Source organism: Lygodium microphyllum, chromosome 7 (genome assembly GCF_053477565.2).
Source record: "Lygodium microphyllum isolate KBCC chromosome 7, Lygodium_microphyllum_v1.1.10, whole genome shotgun sequence".
Lineage (NCBI taxonomy): Eukaryota > Viridiplantae > Streptophyta > Polypodiopsida > Schizaeales > Lygodiaceae > Lygodium > Lygodium microphyllum.
Genome location: NC_141141.1, coordinates 70,314,783 through 70,333,294, shown reverse-complemented (window position 1 = coordinate 70,333,294; position 18,512 = coordinate 70,314,783). Strand labels below are relative to the sequence as shown.

Sequence of the window (18,512 nt, the reverse complement as noted above, 5' to 3'; positions counted from 1 at the left end):
GTAACAAAATCCCCCTCTGAAGTAAAAGAAAGACGAGTCCCCTCTAAATCCCCGTCCAAGAGAGAGAGAATCAAGAAACTCGTGGATCACAACCTCTGGAGTGTCTAATGATGAAGGAAATGCCAGCAGTGGTACCGAAGAAGGTACCTAGGGCTCGAATAAAAGAGAAGATAGAAAACTCCCAGAGGTGGTCTCTCAAACCCAAGTAGAGGGAGTGGAGGGAGGGGTATCACATAGAAACTCCTCAATGCCCGCATTGGAGTTGGTGTTCGTGGAGCAGATCAAGGGAGAGAAGAAAATAGATAGGTCCTAGGGAACCATGGATGGGCAACAGCCTCTATCTCTCAATGGAGAGAACTATAGAGCCGAAGGAGTTATAGGAGTCAAACAATCCAAGTACCTCTACTCCAACAACATATCAAGAAAAGTGATAGAACAGTATGCACTCATACCATATCAGAGAAACAATAGGGTTTGTGGAGAGAAACATAGAGTGTATGGCAAATGCTGAGAGAAGAAAAACTTAGAAACTCAAAGAAGAAGAGTGAAGAAGATGATGAATGATAAATCACAAAATCATTATGAATGAATAAAGCTGATACCATGGAGCAATGCTTTGAGATGACTACATTGTCCTAGCTGATAAAGCTACACCACTTGGAGGGATTCTACACAATGAAGGGAGCGAAATACAGTCCCTGGGGCAAGAGAATATCGAAGTGAATGCTGAAAGATGAAGGACGGCACTATAGGAAGTGAAACTCAGTCCTCAAGAGTAAAAAAACAACAAAAACGCAAGTATCTGATGTAGGGCTGATAAAGAGGGTGTAACCTGCTATAAACAACCTGATTCTACTATAAATGAAGCCTTCATAAAGGGGCTAATGGCTGGGACCTATCGCATGGGTGTTGGGGTGGCAGCAAGAGCTGAAAACACACAATAATGATGAAGATAATCTGCTGTAACAATCCAGGGAGGAGTGTAACCAGCAAATGCAGTAGTAGGGATGATAAAAAACAGGTTGCCATGTTGAAAACACAGCAATCTAGACTGCCTAATAGCATGTGAAGACGACCTCTAGAATGAAATCACTTGCTAGTATGGTGTCACGATTAGCTCAACAACATCATGAACCGAGATATCTGCAAAGGACAGTAATGGTAGAGGGCTGAGGCTGAAGGTGTGGTGAGGGGATGATCTTGAAAATTAATTTCAGCCATTATCCAGCCATTTAATTAATGCTTAGGATTAAATAATCTTGAAAATTAATTTCAACCCTTCTAACCTTGTCCAAAATTAAATGTGCCCATCCATAATTAAATTGGCTAGGCCATTTGCAACCTGGAGTGATTCCCAACCTCTCTTGACCCTTAGAATAGCATTAATTAATTAATTAATGCTAGTCTCTAGTGTCACAACTAACACTTATTGGCCAAATAACTTATCACAACTTTTTCATTTGACACCCGCTACATCCTCGGGGTCCTTGGGCTATTACTATGAAATATCTGCCATGTGCATCACATGTGCTAAACAACCTTGCACATTTGATTAATAACTTAACTAAATGTTATCAACAAGATTAAAGTACATTAAAATTTCACGTCCCCGTGACAAACCTCCCCCTTGAAATCCCTACAATCGTCCTCGATGAAGGAATGAGTGTGCAATGGGATTGCGAGCAAGAAGTGTAGCAACAATGTTGAGTGTGAGAGAGAGAATCCCTAGATGAGCCTCCCAGATTGTTATGGTACATAAAGAAAAAAATGTATTTATATGCTAGGGTACAATAAGGGTGTGTTCACACCCGTATAACTTTATACACAAAGACGAAGGGACTTTACACCCCCTAACGATGTGGCGCACCCATCTAGGAATTCTCTCACTCTCACACTCAACACTCGATTGCACTGCATTGTGCCAAAGGAAAAGCATACTACAATAGAATTTACATAAGGCATCACAGTCACAACATTGGCCACTATTGTCCAATCAACCATATACTCCAAACTTGCTGAAAATTTTCCAACCAACATATACATCACATAAAACTGAAAATTAGTCCAAAACCGTTGCTACAAACCCATTGGATACATCCATAACTCATGTTTCTCAATTATGCTGACTTCAGAACCATAGTAAAGCATATCCTATGCATAAACCATGTCTAAAACTGTCAATAGCATTCACTAACATGCTGTTGTCCCACGGAACCAGCTTGAACCATTGAAAACTGAGTATCAACTGATCATAAACTAATCATTTTCTGATCTTAGAACTCATCACAAACTGATTGCAAAATTAATCAGTTACTAATGCAAAAACTCATGCAAAATTAATCCCAAATGTGACCATTAATAATTCTCAAACTGATTGAAAACTAAGCTGAAACTTATCAGAATTTTTGACTCACAATTGAGGCAAAAACTCATGCCAAACACATCATAAACTGATACAAAGGTATAGTTCCAATGCTCGGGTGAAACTCATACTCATTCGCATACATCTCACAGTGACTAGTACACTAAGTAGTGACCTCATGGCAGATATACTGTCAGCACAATACCTTCGATGCATGCTAAATACATTCGAGATCCACTACATAAAAGAGCTATTTGCAACTAGCGGAGTGGAAGTGCTACCTCCCCCTTGAGCATCAAACAATACTAGCTACATTTCTCCTCATGACCAACACTATACAGAGCATTTGCATGACCAACATTAATGCCATGAGTCCCAAACAGAATGGGTTGTATATACTCATTTTAGGGCACTTTTAGGGTTTGCGCTCATTTTAGGGTTTGCGCCCATTTTAGGGTTAGGGTTAGGGTTTGTCCTTTGCCTATTTATAGGCAGCCCCCCTCCCCACTTGATCACTTGTCTTCTTGCAGATTCCGACACTCCTCCCCCGTGGTGGTGCTGCCATCATCATCAGCCTGATCTGGTGCCCTCACTGACGCTATGGGCTGCGTGCAGGGACTGATCAGTCCATTTCAGTGTATTCAGCATTCATTTCAGTCAGTGCAGATTTCTCTTCCTTATTTTCCGCTTTCTCTCTCTCTCTTCCTCCATGTTCGTATTCCCTCTTCCGCAGCGCACTCTCTCAACTAGGGCTGTGAGATAACTTGTTGAATAAAATTCAAAGCTTTCTTGAACAACTTGTTCATGAATAAGGTGACTTGATCGCGGCTGAATTTGGAAAGCAAGACATGGAAAATTCAACGAGTAATCACGAGAACTTAACCAACCTGACAATCAAATCATCCCTCCTAGTAATTTTGAACTCTTGGAGTTTGTAGTCAAGTTTGATATGTAGGGTATAATCATAAGTCACATAGCAATCAACTAGATGTACACAACATTTAAATGCAAGGTCAAAATGTTGAAGTTGTGAGTGAAACTCAAGCATAAGACTCTACATCAACTTGACAATACCTTTAGTGTATTTGCTCTTCCAAGAGCAAACTACCTCATATAAGAACCAATGGGGGTCGACGGGCTCGAATTCCTATGCCTAAACAATCTCCCACAAGCCTTGGGAATCTAAGACATGCCACATCATATTAGACCGTGCTATAAAGCTAGACCCATTGAAACAAGTATTATATGTAAACGCATGTTTGGTTGATGCAAAATGAATGGATGGTTGTGTGAGGTGAGAGATAAGTGGGTGGCATGGGATAGAACTATATGTGACTAGGTGCTACATGTGTCAAGAAATGATTGTTCTGAAAGTAACCAAAGAGACAGTACAGTTTGTCAGGAGAAACACAAAGTGTGTACGGCAAACATTGAAAGAGAAGAGAAACTCAAAAAACACAAAAGAAAATAATGATGAAGCACTAAATCATGCTAAGTAAACAAAGCTAATACAGCAAAGGCAAAGCTCTAAACATAACTACACTATCATGTCTAAATCAAGTAGTAGCACCTGTAAGAAAAGTAAACAATGACGAGAGTGAAACATAGTCCTCCGGCAATAGGATGTCAAAGATATATGTTGAAGGTAAAGGATAGCTGTCGAGGAAATAGAACGCAATCCTCTGATGCCATCAGAGTCAAGGAGGGAGATCCCCAGCTACAAACACATACTTTGGAAGATGAGGATCAATAGGACGGCCTACTAGGTGAGGAAATCCAACCCATGATGGAGTAGGAACTGTAAAACCGCAAGTATCTAAGGTAGTAGGTGTCTACAGAGGCCATCACCGATGCCAAGGAGATTTCAGACCGCGAAACACAACCTGAGAAGTTGACACTAGGTGGAGAGCATTGTCGCTAGGTAGAGAGAGGTGATCTGGTAGCAAAAACACATGTCTATTGATGCTAAATGGAGATGATGGTCGTTAGGTGGAGAAAGAGAATCTGCAACCAAAAACACAAGTACAATCCAATGCCAAATGGTGGAGATGGTCACTAGGTGAAGGAAGAGAATCTGCAGACCAAAACATGGCCTAAAAGGTAAAGGAGACATGGTGTCTGGTGCAAGGAGAGATGAAGACCACGAACTGCAATGTCTTCTAGGTAGGATGTGAGCAGCAGTGGAGAGATGGAAGAGAGTGACAGAACGTTCAAAGAAATGGATGTGGGATAGGTAGAATGGGTGAAGTCAGTACCATGTGTGTGTGTGTGTGTGTGTGTGTACATATATACATACATACATACATACACACACATACACACACACACACACATATATATATAGAGAGAGAGAGATAGATAGACATAGATTGTCTAGAGTGTCGCCCCCACTGAAGTCTCTTGGGTGGCGCCCAAAAATCCTTTCGGGGTTTGTAAATGGAAACCAAAAATAGGAATGGAGGAGGGAAAATGTACTAAATGATATTGTCTCTCAACAACATGTGACATCGAAGTGCTTGGCATGGTGACTCTAGATGTGTGCCAAAGGAGGTGACGCATGTGTGTAGTCCAAATGCCAAAAAGGTGTAGGTTGGTCCACTTGGTAGTGACATGTTAGCAAATTGTGGCCACTTGGGAGATGGGAGAGTAGAGTGGACCTTAATATGTGTGGATGGGATACCCTTGCCTGTAGGTCCCCATGGATACTTGGTTTGGGAGGGATAAATCCCCACCAGTAGTATACCTCTCCCACCCATTTATGCCAAAGCAAAGGACCCATAGGAAAAGGATGTGTCTATGTTGAAAGATCCCCCCATTCTAGTGTGTGGTTGAAAAAATGGAAGTATAAATGGCAATATGAATGAAGGTGTGAATGAAGATGTAGAAGCCAGCAAACAAAAAGTGTGGGATGGGTCAGATTGGAAATTGTGGTATAGAAGAAATTGGGGTGAACCACATTAATAGACTTTAAGATGGAAATTAAAATGTAGAAGATGGAGTGAATAAAGATGAAACATCAACATCAAAAGGACTAGAAGAAGCAAAACTTGAAGAAAAAGTAGAAGTGTTACCTGATTTCTTTTTATAAGCAACTCTTCTTCTATTTACATACAAGAATCTATTCTCTTCAGGACTTGACTTGTATGGACACACTAGAGATTACCTTCTTCTTGATTATTTCCAAAATCATGCATAGAAATAGGAGGAATAGAAGAGAAATTAAAGATATAAACCTGCGTACTTGGCACCAGAGTAGGAGAGGTCATGAAAGATGGTATGTACTCAATGTCTCTATCTCTAATTGGGTGGCCAATCCAACTTAGAAGTTCTGACGATCCTACAAGATTTTCAGACTTTTATACGAAATTGAAAGGGAGATAACCAGTATTACCTTCAATAGCTCATTGGGTTCAATACATGAGAATCAAGTTGTATTTGGCCCATGAGATTTCATATGGACAAAATTGTCCATGGTAGTCAGATGATTCTCCTCTTGTGTCGAAATCCTTTGGAGTAAGTTGAAAGTACCACTTCTATTCGGATCTTGTTGGCAAAGGTTGTTCAAGAGATTGAAGTGGTTTGGATGTGTTTGAAGCCATCTTTCCTTCAGAGTTCTTTCTTGTCTCCGATGTCAAGCTTTCAAATCGAGGCTTAGGTTTATTCAAAGAGTACCTAGTTTTGATACCAATAAAGAAATACTCGAGCAAAGAAGATAAATACAAGTATACAACAAAACACAAAGTGATAAACAATAGAACTCAAATGTACAAGTGAAGAGTAACTCAAAGAAAAACAAGAATGAATGGACGTTAAATGCCGTAAACACAATATGCAAGAGTGAATATAAAACCTCTATCTCTTAGAAGGACCAGGGTAGAGATGAACTGGAGACTGTGTTATACTCTAAACGGATTCAGAAACGCAACAGGCAGCCTCTATATCAATCAGCTGCTGTAAACATAGATCAGAATGGTGAATCTAACCAGATCAAGCTGATCAAAGGCAGTGTCAGCAGGGCAGCCTGTGCAATGGAGAAAATGGCAGGGCAGCAGCTGGAAACACATACCAGTATGCTAAATGCAGGGGCTGGCAACTACGTAACTGCACCCGGAGGGTGATAGGCTGCTGGGCAGCAGCAGATGGGGCCAAACACAGCCTTCGGAGGCTGCTCCTGACAGTCTTTTGCAATGAAGACCTCCAGCTGAACTCGGCAACAGCTGGCTGCTACAAATGCAAGGGCTGGAAGCTCCCAAGCTGAAGATGGTGAGTGGCAGCTGCCAAAGGTGCACCTCATCTGGGAAAGGCTGGATATGCAATCCACAAACTGAGATGTCCTCCGTGCAGGGTGTAGACAGCAGTGGAACAAGGTGCTAGCTGATCAGGTGTGTATAGATCTGCAAAACAGGGATGAAACAAAGTGACTAGGAAGCCCCCTATTTATAGATGTGGATCCTCCCAATGTTTGGGTGTTTGCTTATGGATCGTAGAAACTTTGTTGATTTTTAATAAAGTTTCATAATTTTGAGATTTGGGGCTATCTTAAAGAGCTAATTAATGTTTTTAAGTTTGTAATGCACCTTTTTAGCTTAAAATGATCCAGCTGGTATAGAGACTTATCAGGGCTAGTCCAAAACTGCTTCCTATCTCATTGGTAATTTGGGGCATAAATGGCCAGCAATCCAATGAATGCATCATCCAATCTCACAAAACCCCAAATGGCTCTCTTTGGGACCAGGATGCCCAAATCTTGCACTATCGGAGTCCACTACTCTCCAACACAATCGCAAACTCATCTGAATCTATATATCTCCCCCTACTGTTATTCAATAAGTATATCTCTATCCTAGCAATAGCTTCCTGGATATCCTCTCTGCTGAGAAATAGTGCTCTTAAATCATGAGAAAAATCACTAGTCCTTCCACTAGTGCTCATGAAAGTCTTGTTTATTGAGACTTCAGCTCTGTCTAACAGTCATAGACCAAAGCCTCATATATTCCACGAGAGGATCCTCATGGGGAATGTCTGATTCATCTCCTGCAAAGAAATCAGCCTCCTCACCTATTGAGTGGCAAGGATCTCTAAACGTAAAACCTAGGAAGTTGTATTCTCCGAGGCAAGGGCCAGAGATGCAAGTCTCTCAATGAAGGGGTCTGAATTTCCTCCAGGGGATGGAGATGCAGGTGTGTCAATAACGTGCTAGGGATCATCCATCTCTGGATGTTGGGAGGATGGGGATCCTCTACCTCTAGCTCCATGGATGACGAGAAGGGAAGGTGGGGGATCCTATGCAAGGCTGGTACAGTCTATATTTACTTTGTGAATTGTAGCCAATGAATACACATTTCACTGCCTTAATCCTCTAACTTATGCCTTAGCTGAGACGGAACATGTTATATGCCAAAGAACCAAAGATTGCATGTGCAAACAGACTGGCTTACAACCTATCCACACCTCGTAGGGTATTATGGTCTTTAATGTCCATGTGGGTGCTCTATTCCGCACGTACTTTACACACTGAATTCCATCCAACCAAAATTTATTGAGCAAAGACTTACCCTCAAACATACATCTGGCCGTTTCCATTAAGTTTGGTTCTCCCTCTTTTGCAAGGACAGTCTGTCGTGGAGAATGCGGCACAATATATTTGTCCTGAGCTGCTAAAAAATCAGCAAACGCAGGAGACATGTATTCATCCCCCTATCAGTGTGGAGAGTTGAGAGCTTGTGACCAATATGATTTTCAACCAAGGCAAGAAAATACTACAATGAAACAGACACATCTCACTTGGATTTCTAAGGCTAAGCCCAAGTGTGCCTAGTATATCCACAAGTGTGACAAAGTAAAGGGTACCCTCCAATAGATGTGACATCAGTCTGGACTCAGCATAAATCACTATGAACCAAGGGCAACTTATGAGATGCACCAACATAACCATTGTTGGGAAAGGACTTTGGAACTTTTCCAAAAAGAAGCCCTCACAAACATACTTAAAAAGTGCATTCACTTTTATAAGATCTACCAACATATCCTATGAATGCATCCTAACCAAGCTAAGCAAATCAGCCACTGCATTGGCCTCAATAGCAACCCTACTGTCATAGAAACATGAACATACAGCCTATTGATGAGTCTCCCAATGAGCACTATGGCACTATCATGCATAAGATCATAGACCAAGCAATGGTGACCCTCAAAAGTAATCCTACAGCCAAGAACAAGGGTTGAAGATGGGAAACCCCCCCCCTCTCACCGCCCCCCGAAGGAATTTATTTTTGTTCAATCCAAGTCCTTTAGGGAGGAGATCGATTACAAAACCAGAGAGTGAGAAGTAATTCTCACTCTCACAAAATCATGCAAAGATGTACATGCACAAATGCATCACTTACTATGCAAAAAAACAATTATTTCTTTATAAGATGAGAAATAGAAAGAGTAAAAATCATTCTTTCTCCGTTGATGAGCAGCAATACATTGATATGGCTTGCTTCTTATTCCTGAAATGGAATAAAAGCTCAAGGAGGGATTGTAATGAATTTATAGGTATGTTATCCTGTAAAACAGCAACAAAAGAAGAGGGAATATGGAGGTATTTGATGATGGAGGTGGATGGGGCCAACCATCTCCAATTGCTATACAAGAGTTTACGACCAAGAAAACTGTAAAATGAGGAAAAATGATAGCTCTTTATAGGGGAAAGAAGAGACCTAGTGCAAAAAGGAAAAGTGAAGTGGCACAATACAAGTATCCAACCACATGTCATGAGGTGTGACAAGTACCAAGATACTTGGAAGCTTATGTAAGTGTCCTAACACTCAACTCTTCTCTATAGCCTTCCTTTTTGGATTGAGTACTTTCAAGAACAGAAACAACCAAATTTAGTAAGCATTCCTCAGTACATAAAACTTACTACCTTTAGAACGTCATTCCTATTTTTAAGAGCTAGAATTTTTAGGCCAATCCGAGGCTCCTAAAATTTAGGGATCCCCCCTCTCTCATATGGCTATCATGTGAAAACTCTTTACAAGCACATTATGAAAACAGTGTTGAAATCTTCATATGAGTTTTCATTGCAAAGATATATACATTTTAAACTTCCAACCTACATATGCATATTGTACAACCATTTCATGGTCACACCATCTTGCTAATTGTAACTATTTGTTCTAGTGGATCTAGCCCACACTTCGAGGCATTGATTCTTTCTGTGTGTGAGCTTCTCTAATATGCTTGAGTTCCGATCTCGGGCGCCCAATTATGTCATATAGGTAAAAGTATGTACTATCTTTTCTTGAGCCCATTGTGTGGATCCAGCATAACCTGTAACCACTCATCTATAGCCAGCTCTAATGCAATTTTCTTTCATATCTAGTAAGTGCAAAGGAAACAAATTTAATAAACAAAATAATAGAAAGAATTAAATTTCTTTTTCTATTCTGTTATAACACAAGAAAAGACAATTTCTATTAATAACACCTCATACAAGGAACTCTGTAAAGAGTAGCTAAGTACATCAGAAATACAACGGTTGTATAAACAATCAATGTGGGGGGGGAATAATGCTAAAACATCTGAGGGAAAATATGGAAAAAAAGGGCTTGTGTGCTAGGTCCGCAAGAAGGCCTCTCTCATCCTCCTCATCCTCTCAATGATGCCATGTATCTTCTCCCATCTCCCATGGAGAGTATGGATGATCTCTATCCAAATCCTCAAAATAGCCTTTGCTTAGGATATATCCTAAAGGTCTACAGCATGACTACATCTTGCAGTCCAAATATACCAAGCTATCATACTGAAATCAGCTCCCATTTATGACAATGTCCCTAGGTCCAATATGCTTGGAAGTAATCTGGAGTGGGGATCCTACTCAGATGTTGTCCAATGATGAGGGAAGAAACACTCCCCTAAACAGCATCATAGCCACATGTCGGGCCTATATTTGTGACCCAAGAAACAAGCTACAATCTCCCAAGTCTTTTGTCCTAAGGACAAGGAAAAGAGGATAGTAAGGAAAGCATTGGCTAACGGTGCACCGAGAGGTACACTAAATGAAGGTGGACCAGCTGTGTCTCATGAGTCTCCCTCTCTCCTTCAATTTGTTAGGCTAGTGTCACTTGAACTGTATGAAAGTCCAAAACATATTAAGCTGTTACCAATGCCAAGGGGGAAGGCTTGGGATAAGAGTTGAATGAGGGCTACAAGGGGTGAGCATGAGGGTGCCAATTAGAACCAGTTGCACAAAGAAGGGGGGGTTTGTAAAAGGGAGCATGAAATGCAGATTGAGAAAGAAGAAAGGAGGTGGAGCTGAAAATGGGGGTGGCCCGAGGCTGAGCACTGCCAGTCTGACTGGGGGTGAGGTGATGAAGGCTGGATGGGAGCAAACAAAGGCTGGAAGATAAGGCAGGTGGTGCAAGGCTGAGGGAGGGAGGCACAGACCAAGCGGGCAACAACCCTTTTGGTAGGTGATGGTAGAGGCCTGGAGGCCAGCAGATGCAGTTACAGCTCTTTTCTCACTTCTAAGAAGATTTTCATCCCAACTATCAAAATACTCCAAATTTTCTGAATGGGTTCAGATTTTGTGCATTGGCGATTCATACACAAAGGAACCATGCATTCTTATGAGCTCAGCCATTTCTTTCCTACAGCTCCTTTAGATGCTCTTTGTAGCAATCCTCATACCATAGCTTCTATGTCGGTGATACTTCTTTTACCATTGCTTTCTTTTTGTGGATAGACTTTATCATGAAGCTTATACTCCCTGTGCATAATGAGACTAAGACAATAGTAGTGATTCACCAAAAAATATAAAGGGTATGTAGTAACCCTTTATATGTACATGTATACTGTATTTGTTTATGTACATGTATATGATGTTCATTTGTGCTAATATTGGAGGGAAAGGCTAAGAGGGGAGGTAAAACTACAAAAGCACATACAGTCCTTTGTAAATGTGCCTCGTTTCCGCTTCAAAGAGCTTTCATGCTGCTGGTGGGAACCAAAGCCAGACTTTCCTTTCACAGAATTGAGTGCTTCCCCATTGCTCCCCATGATAGGCATTAACCAGGTTGTGTTGTGGATGAAGAAATGCTTACATACCTGTAAAATATATTCGAATTGAAATTCATGCTATGACGCATATCAAGAAAAGGAAAAAACATCACATCTAGAGCATTAATTTTGTGAGAAAATTCCATCATTTATCAGATTCAAATTACTAGCTGAAACAAAATAAGCCGCAATAGTTGTTTTAGAAAAGGTCCTGGTCTCAAAGAAGTTCTAATCTATGAAAAGCTACACCATCTTTTGATGCATTCTCTTCTTTTTTTCGTGAAGAAGTTTAAATTAATGTATGGAAATATTTACATCAAGCCTTCAGGCCAACCAAGCAACAACACACATAAAGCCAAAAGGCTATCAAAAGAACATTCTAGAGGAACAAAAAGTCTCTAAAAGGCTTAAGGGCATTATCGAGAAGACATAGTCTCTCTCTCCTTTTTTCATGAAGATAATTGAATTAAGTAGTAAATATACACATCAGACCATCAAGCCAGCATAGAAGTAACAGACATAAACTCTCTCTCACTGGAAATATTTACATGAGGCCTGTAGGCTATCAAAACAACCAGAACAACCTATTACATGAGTAGCACTAATAAATCACACAGAAAGAACAGCTGGAGTAGAGCGAACAATCGCCAGCCAGGGAGCAGCAATATCCGGAAGAACCAGGTTAGCTAACATCATAGAAGAGATTTGCCATAACACTAATCCACACACACAACCCACATGCCCATAGATGCCCGATGCTGAATCAAAAATAAAGGCATTCCGAGTACGCCATATATGCCACAAGGCTGTCCATCTAAGGAAATGGAATAGGCAGGAACAATCTGAATGCAAAGAAGACATAGAGGACATATTTCGCATAATCCACAAACGAGCTGGTATGCGGTGCTAAGTTACCGAGGACCACACTTAGGAAATGAAATTCCAGATTTGTCGCGCAACAGGGCAAGAGACAAAGAGGTGAAGCAATGACTAATCACATGTAGTGCAGAAAACACGACGACCTGCAAAGATCTTTCGGGCACAGAGCACATATCCCGTTGGAAGACCCCCAATGAGCAGCCCCCACATGAACACTTTACCCTGATATGGAACCTTAGACTTCCAAAGCTGGATAAATCTTTCCTGCCACTTCTTTTTGCTATCCTGAAGATGCCATAACTTATTAACTTTCCCAATGACCCATCTCTTTCTTCCACCATCTGATGATATATTTGATTAGCTGACCTTTTCTCAAAATCATTAGGAAGCACAAACATCCAGTCACGCCATGGATACAATGGCTGTAACGCAGGCAAATGAGAGAACCTCTGAAGACTGTCTTGTATGGACAAAAAAATGTCACTATATCCACGAGGCACCCTAAAGTATTGACGAATACGCCTGAAAGAATAAAGACGGGGCTGCCCAAGAATAACACCATCAAGAATTATCTTCAACCCCAACCTAGCCATCCGATTAAACTTGTCTCGCTGCAAATCTTTTTTAGGCCAATCCAACAACCTTGAGGAAGCCAGTATTTCTCATTGCAGTGAATTTTCCTCCTTGCGAATATCAAGAGGACGCCAAAGTGCAAAACGAAGCATCACCTCCTAGGATGCAATCAAATGAGAAAGTAGAAAAGATTGGGAGACCTTAATAGGCCTCGTAGAATTAAGCACATGCCACCAGGAAGCATGAATAACCGTGCAACCATGAGAGATGCCAGTCTTTTCTATGAAGAATTTAGCAATATCTGACCAAGGATGACACTGAATACATAGACTCTGCAAGGCTACACCCCCCATCCTTTTCGGAGTAGTCACATGCTGTCACAAGATCCATACCTAACCTAAACGATTACCTTTCTTTTTCCACAGCATAAATCTGATAGGCTGGACCAAATCCAAAAGGGACTTCTTAGTCCAACGAAGCAATGGCAGAAAGAATGAAATCATACTGATCATAATGCATTGAGCCACTTTTAGTTTGATATGTAGAGGCCAACTCTGAGATTTCCAGTACATGAACCTGTCATGAATTCGGGAGGCCATCCAATCCAACAAGGCATGGGGAGCTACTTCCACACCAATAGGATATCCCAAGTGTGTGGTTATATTGCCCCTTGAGATCACAATTCCATTCTAGCCCAAGGCCTGCAGATCATTCTCCGTATAGAAGAGAAGGGTAGATTTCTGAGAATTAATGTGAAGACCCAATGCCAAAGCAAAAAGATTCCACCCCACCATTGCCCGATTAACATTAGTGCAATCAGCCTTGAGGAACATAAAAGAATCATCTGCCAAATATTGACCCACAAGCTGGTCACCGCACGGAAGAGATAAGCCAACTATCTCACCTTGATATGCCAACTTATCCAATAATGAGAGCATCAGGTAAGTTACCAAAGCAAGCAGCAAAGGGCTGAGAGGACAGCCTTGCCAAAGAGACCGAGATAAGGCAATTTCCTCAGTATTCCCTCCATTAAGAGCAATACGAGCCATAGCACCCTAACTAATGGTATTTACTAGAGAAATCATACAGAGACCAAAACCTTATGTAGACATTAATTGCCACAAAAATGACCAATATCCAAGTGAAACATAACAACCTACTGGCTAGAAGCTTTGGCATAGTCAATTTCCAATTGAATATTCAAAATGTTGTGCATTATATTCCGACCTTTAATGAAACTGTATTGACCTGGATAAATGAGGTGCGGAAATACTTTCTGCAATCTATTGGTAATAATTTTGGAGAAGATTTTATATAACAACCCCATAATAGAAATGGGTCTCCATTGTTGCAAAGAGGTTGGAGAGGGAACCTTGGGCAACAACCTAATGACAGCAATCTTCCAATCTGAAGGGATCATACTAGAGTTCCACACTTGCTGACATAGGCAACTTAATGGGTCCTTAAGCAGTTGCACATGGGCTGAAAACAGCTCATTAGGAAGCCCATCCTAGCCAAGACTTTTCCTTCAAGGCAAGTGAGACAACACTTTTTCCACTTCATCTTCTGAAATATCAGTCTCCATTAAGTTCACCCATTCTAGTTTGACCTGATTACTAATCAAGTCACAAATATATGTTCAAGCAAAGAGAACACCATCGGAAAGAATCTCTTGTGGATCCAAGAAGGACCTATAAAAGTCAACAGTCATCCGAATGATGGAGGCAAGATCAGTCACCATATCACCTTCCCCATCTTTTAAGCGCACAATATTTTCTCGGGTATATTTCTGATGCAAACGAGCAAAAATTTGATGAGTTTGACAGTTATTATCATGTAAAGCTTCGGCTCTGGCTAGCCATTTATATTTTTCGTATTCCTGTTCCTGAGAGATTGAACCCTGCCTTTTAACCATTCAATGCATGTGAGCAACTCATCATTGGAATCCCCCGTCTGACACAAAGACAAGGAATGAGCCAATAAAGATTGAGCATCCTGCAATTCAGCTCGAAAGGAGGAAGCATGCTGAATACCATACTGTCGGGATAACGCTCGTGCATTATCCCTAAAAAACGCCCATGCTTCCAACCCTCTAGATAGGACCTTCGAGCTAAAAGAAGCTATCAGTTGACGAAGACCTTCCAAAAACTGGTTTTGCTGCAGAAAAGATTGATTAAACCGAAGAGGCAAATGAGCAAGGAGAGCCTTAAATGCATGAACAGGTCTGTGGCTCATTTCCAGGACCAAAGGATAGTGATCTGACAAAACATGTTGTCTTTCCACTCACATATCAATGACTGCAGGAAGAAAGGAGTCACTCCAGCGGCAGAAGTAGATCCTATCCAGTCTGGCCCAGGTATTTGGATGCTGAAAAAAACGATAAGTATATCCGGCTTGTGATGGATACATCCAGGACCACATGTCCTATTTCAAAGATACCGCTACAAGAGCATCCCAAGCCTGTCACTCAAGACCATCCGTAACAGAATGTAGAGAAGTCACTTGATCCCCAAAAACACAGGCATTAAAATCACCCAAAAAAAAACCTTGATGAGCCATGGCAAGGCAGTGCAGGTCATCCCAAAGCTAACGATGTTCCCTTGCAGTAGAAGGAGCATACACGCCTACAAACCACAAAACCTCTCCCTCATAAATTATTTCCAGAATCAAAAATCGGCCACAAGGGTCCTAAGAGACCAACGATGGTTGTAGGAAGGATTTGACAACCAACATAACTCCCGATTTATGCGGAGGTCGACCACTAAAAAAAACCGCATAATCCTTGTATACATAAGAAGATTCAACCAAAGCATGCTATTTATGCTCCAAGGCACAAAAAACATCCCAATTTCCAACTAGCACAACTTTCCACAACCGATACTGCTTGCTACTCGAAGAAATACCTTTCACATTCCACAAAGCAATTTTCATGATCAATCATAAATGAGAAAAACTACTAAACCACCGCTTTCCCTTTCCCTTTTACATCAATAGCCTTGGTAGCTTGGAATCTCTCCATTTCACCTCGGATAACATCAACAAGATTTGCCCTCTGCAAACTTGCAATCGAAGCACAGGAAGGAAACTGCTATTGCTAGGAGCGGAAAACATCCTGAGAAGGCACAAGCCTCCCACGCGCATCGAAGCACAAAGCAGAATCACAAGTCCTTTTATCTTCTACTGCCGGAGCACGCGAAGATTGAGGTTTCATATAAAACCCCCTACCTCTACGTTGAAAGGTTTGAGTGATTGGGAGCGGCGGAGGATGGGCAGGAGTCGAGCGAGAATCCTATCTGGCATTACGACGAACGACAGTGACCCAAGAATCCTCTTGAGGAGCCAAATTCCACCCACCCGCAAGCGAAGCACGCTCCCCACCACAGTGGGAAACATCCTTCTTGCCTTCATTACGACCATGTTGGGAAAGCTGCTCTGGATCAGGTACTGGCTTCTGAATCGTCTGCTGAGGGAGGTGGTCTTGCATTTCCATGTCTGGATCCATAGGGCATTGCACTACCTCCATATTTTTGTCGCATTCCGAAATGAAATGGCCCAACTGGCCACATCTAAAACAATGTCCTTCAAAAGTACCCCATTTCAACTCATATACCAACGTTTGTAACCCTGGAACCTCAAAGCGAATCTTTGTCGTGGCGAGGTTTCCCTGTATCCCAAAGCATACATGCCCTATTCCGATTGCCGGAAGCCAGCCTAGGTTCCACCAAAACCTCCCCAAGGGTTCTCAAAACCAGGAGGAGGAGTCTCCAGAGATGCACAGGGAAATCCACCACCTCTACCCAAATTGGGAATGCCTATCTCAGTTCCTCCTGAAACTTAGCCATGGGCCTCCAAGGGACCACATGAACTAGTTGCCCATCCATAAACAAAGAAATGTGTTGCATAATAAGAGCTTGTACTTCCGTAGAACGAAAAAGAAACTCAAAGAACCCCTTCGGGCCATCATAAATCTCTTCAACCAAGGGGACCTGCATACGCCCTGAAGCATCATCTGAGCCCTATTCAAAACTGATGAGCATGGACTGCAGCCATGCACGAATTCTTGTGATCAAAGGAGTCCTTCCAGTAAAATAAAAGATGGCTGCCCTCTCATGGAAAGCAACAATTTGCTATAAGACCATCCCATGACTGCAACTACTTGATACCCATCCGGTAATGAGTTAGCTTTATCCTCATTACAATGGACATAATCTGACATAAGATGATTGGCAGTGGCCAACATGAACTATAGAGACCCATCAAGTTGTGAACACGAAACATGAACCTCAGGCTAAGGCAAATTTGGGCCGAAGACCGGTTCTTCAACCGACATCCTATGACGTTTGCGCATCTCATCACTATCCAACAACGGCCCGAGGTCTTCAGCCAACGAATCACCATCTAAGTCTGCCAAGTCTTTGTCATTCCCTTGCCCAATCTGCTGATAGAGAAAGGCCATATTGATACCATTAGATTCCTGCAGATTTGCCATAGCAGAATCAGATTCCGATCACAAAATTGTGTGTGTGTGTGTGTGTGTGTGTACAGAGGCAGGTCTGCTCTCTTTATCGGTGCACAAGGGCAGATTACACGTGCAATAGAAGAATGTCCAATCCGCAGGCTCTATTCGTCAGAAGTCTTCAGCCCAGGCGCAGATCTGTCCTTTCTATCTGAATCTGTTGTTGCCGTTACCTGCCTGCATAAGGGTGCTCAGGGAGTGCACTGAAGTCTGCCTGGACACCAGGTCTGTTTCTGACTGGGTGCGTGAAAGCTGTCCATGCAGAGGCAAGGCAGAGCTGTCCCTTCTCCCTATTCAGCATCTCTTTATCATGAGTAGATTAGGGCGCGACACGAACATCAGATCGCAGAACAAGACTATTTGCCGACGACTGATTGTAGGCGTGCATGGGCAGGGCTCGCGGAAGGCAGAAATGGACCCTACGCAGGACAGACGGGAGGGCTCAGGCTGTGCGCGAGATAGGTTAGCTCGCCCACTGGACAAGGAAAGCACGAGCGCCAACAGGGGATCGCGTCCAAAGTTCCTCTCTCTCTCTCTCTCTCTCTCTCTCTCTCTCTCTAAGCTCCATGAGCAGTGCCACACCATACTTGGAACACATATGAATTGTACCCAGCCTATATACCATTTTTTACCTACTCAATTAGTTTATCATAGCATTAGATGGTAGCTTTACTGGGACCTGGAAAGTTTCCCAGACATTTTGTATGTAACGTTTTGGTCTCATAGGCCAACTTGGCCTTTCGTAGACGTTAATATACCTTTATTTCTCTCTCTCTCTCTCTCTCTCTCTCTCTCTCCATAATAGGTAATTTTATTAATTATGAAAAAGTAGAAGTACAAGATGCAAGATGGCTCTAGTCCATCGTGCATAAAAGATACAAACTCACGGCAAAGGAACAAAGGAGATTGTTGTATGCCAAGGAACTAAATCACTTCTAACCAAGATATCGCTATGCTATAGAAGGTCAAGCTGCCACTGGAGAAGTCCCTTAAGCTTTGCAACATGGCGTTGAATGCTTGAGACGACATCAAAAATGAATGGATTGCGAGTGACCCAAAGATACTAGCAACCCCAAAATCCGAAAAAGTGAAATAGGATCTTCATATGAGGTTGTGGCAAACCATGGTATTTAGCTT

General features: G+C 42.0%; 1 protein-coding gene across 5 annotated transcripts in view; it reads right to left on the bottom strand.

The window, feature by feature from the left end:
- The window catches only part of LOC148033570 (transcription initiation factor TFIID subunit 13-like), a 75,778-nt gene that overhangs the window by 21,022 nt on the left and 36,244 nt on the right, over positions 1-18,512 (bottom strand). For 3 of the 5 annotated variants that reach the window (XR_015691326.1, XM_087681510.1, XM_087681511.1), the window contains exon 2: positions 11,296-11,455. Coding sequence is in view for 4 of the 5 variants with exons in the window: in XM_087681510.1 (XP_087537636.1) it covers positions 11,296-11,416 (121 nt within the window). In the remaining variant the exon portion in view is untranslated. The remainder of the gene's footprint in view (positions 1-11,295; positions 11,456-18,512) is intronic. The other 2 variants (XM_087681512.1, XM_087681513.1) reach the window with 1 other exon arrangement.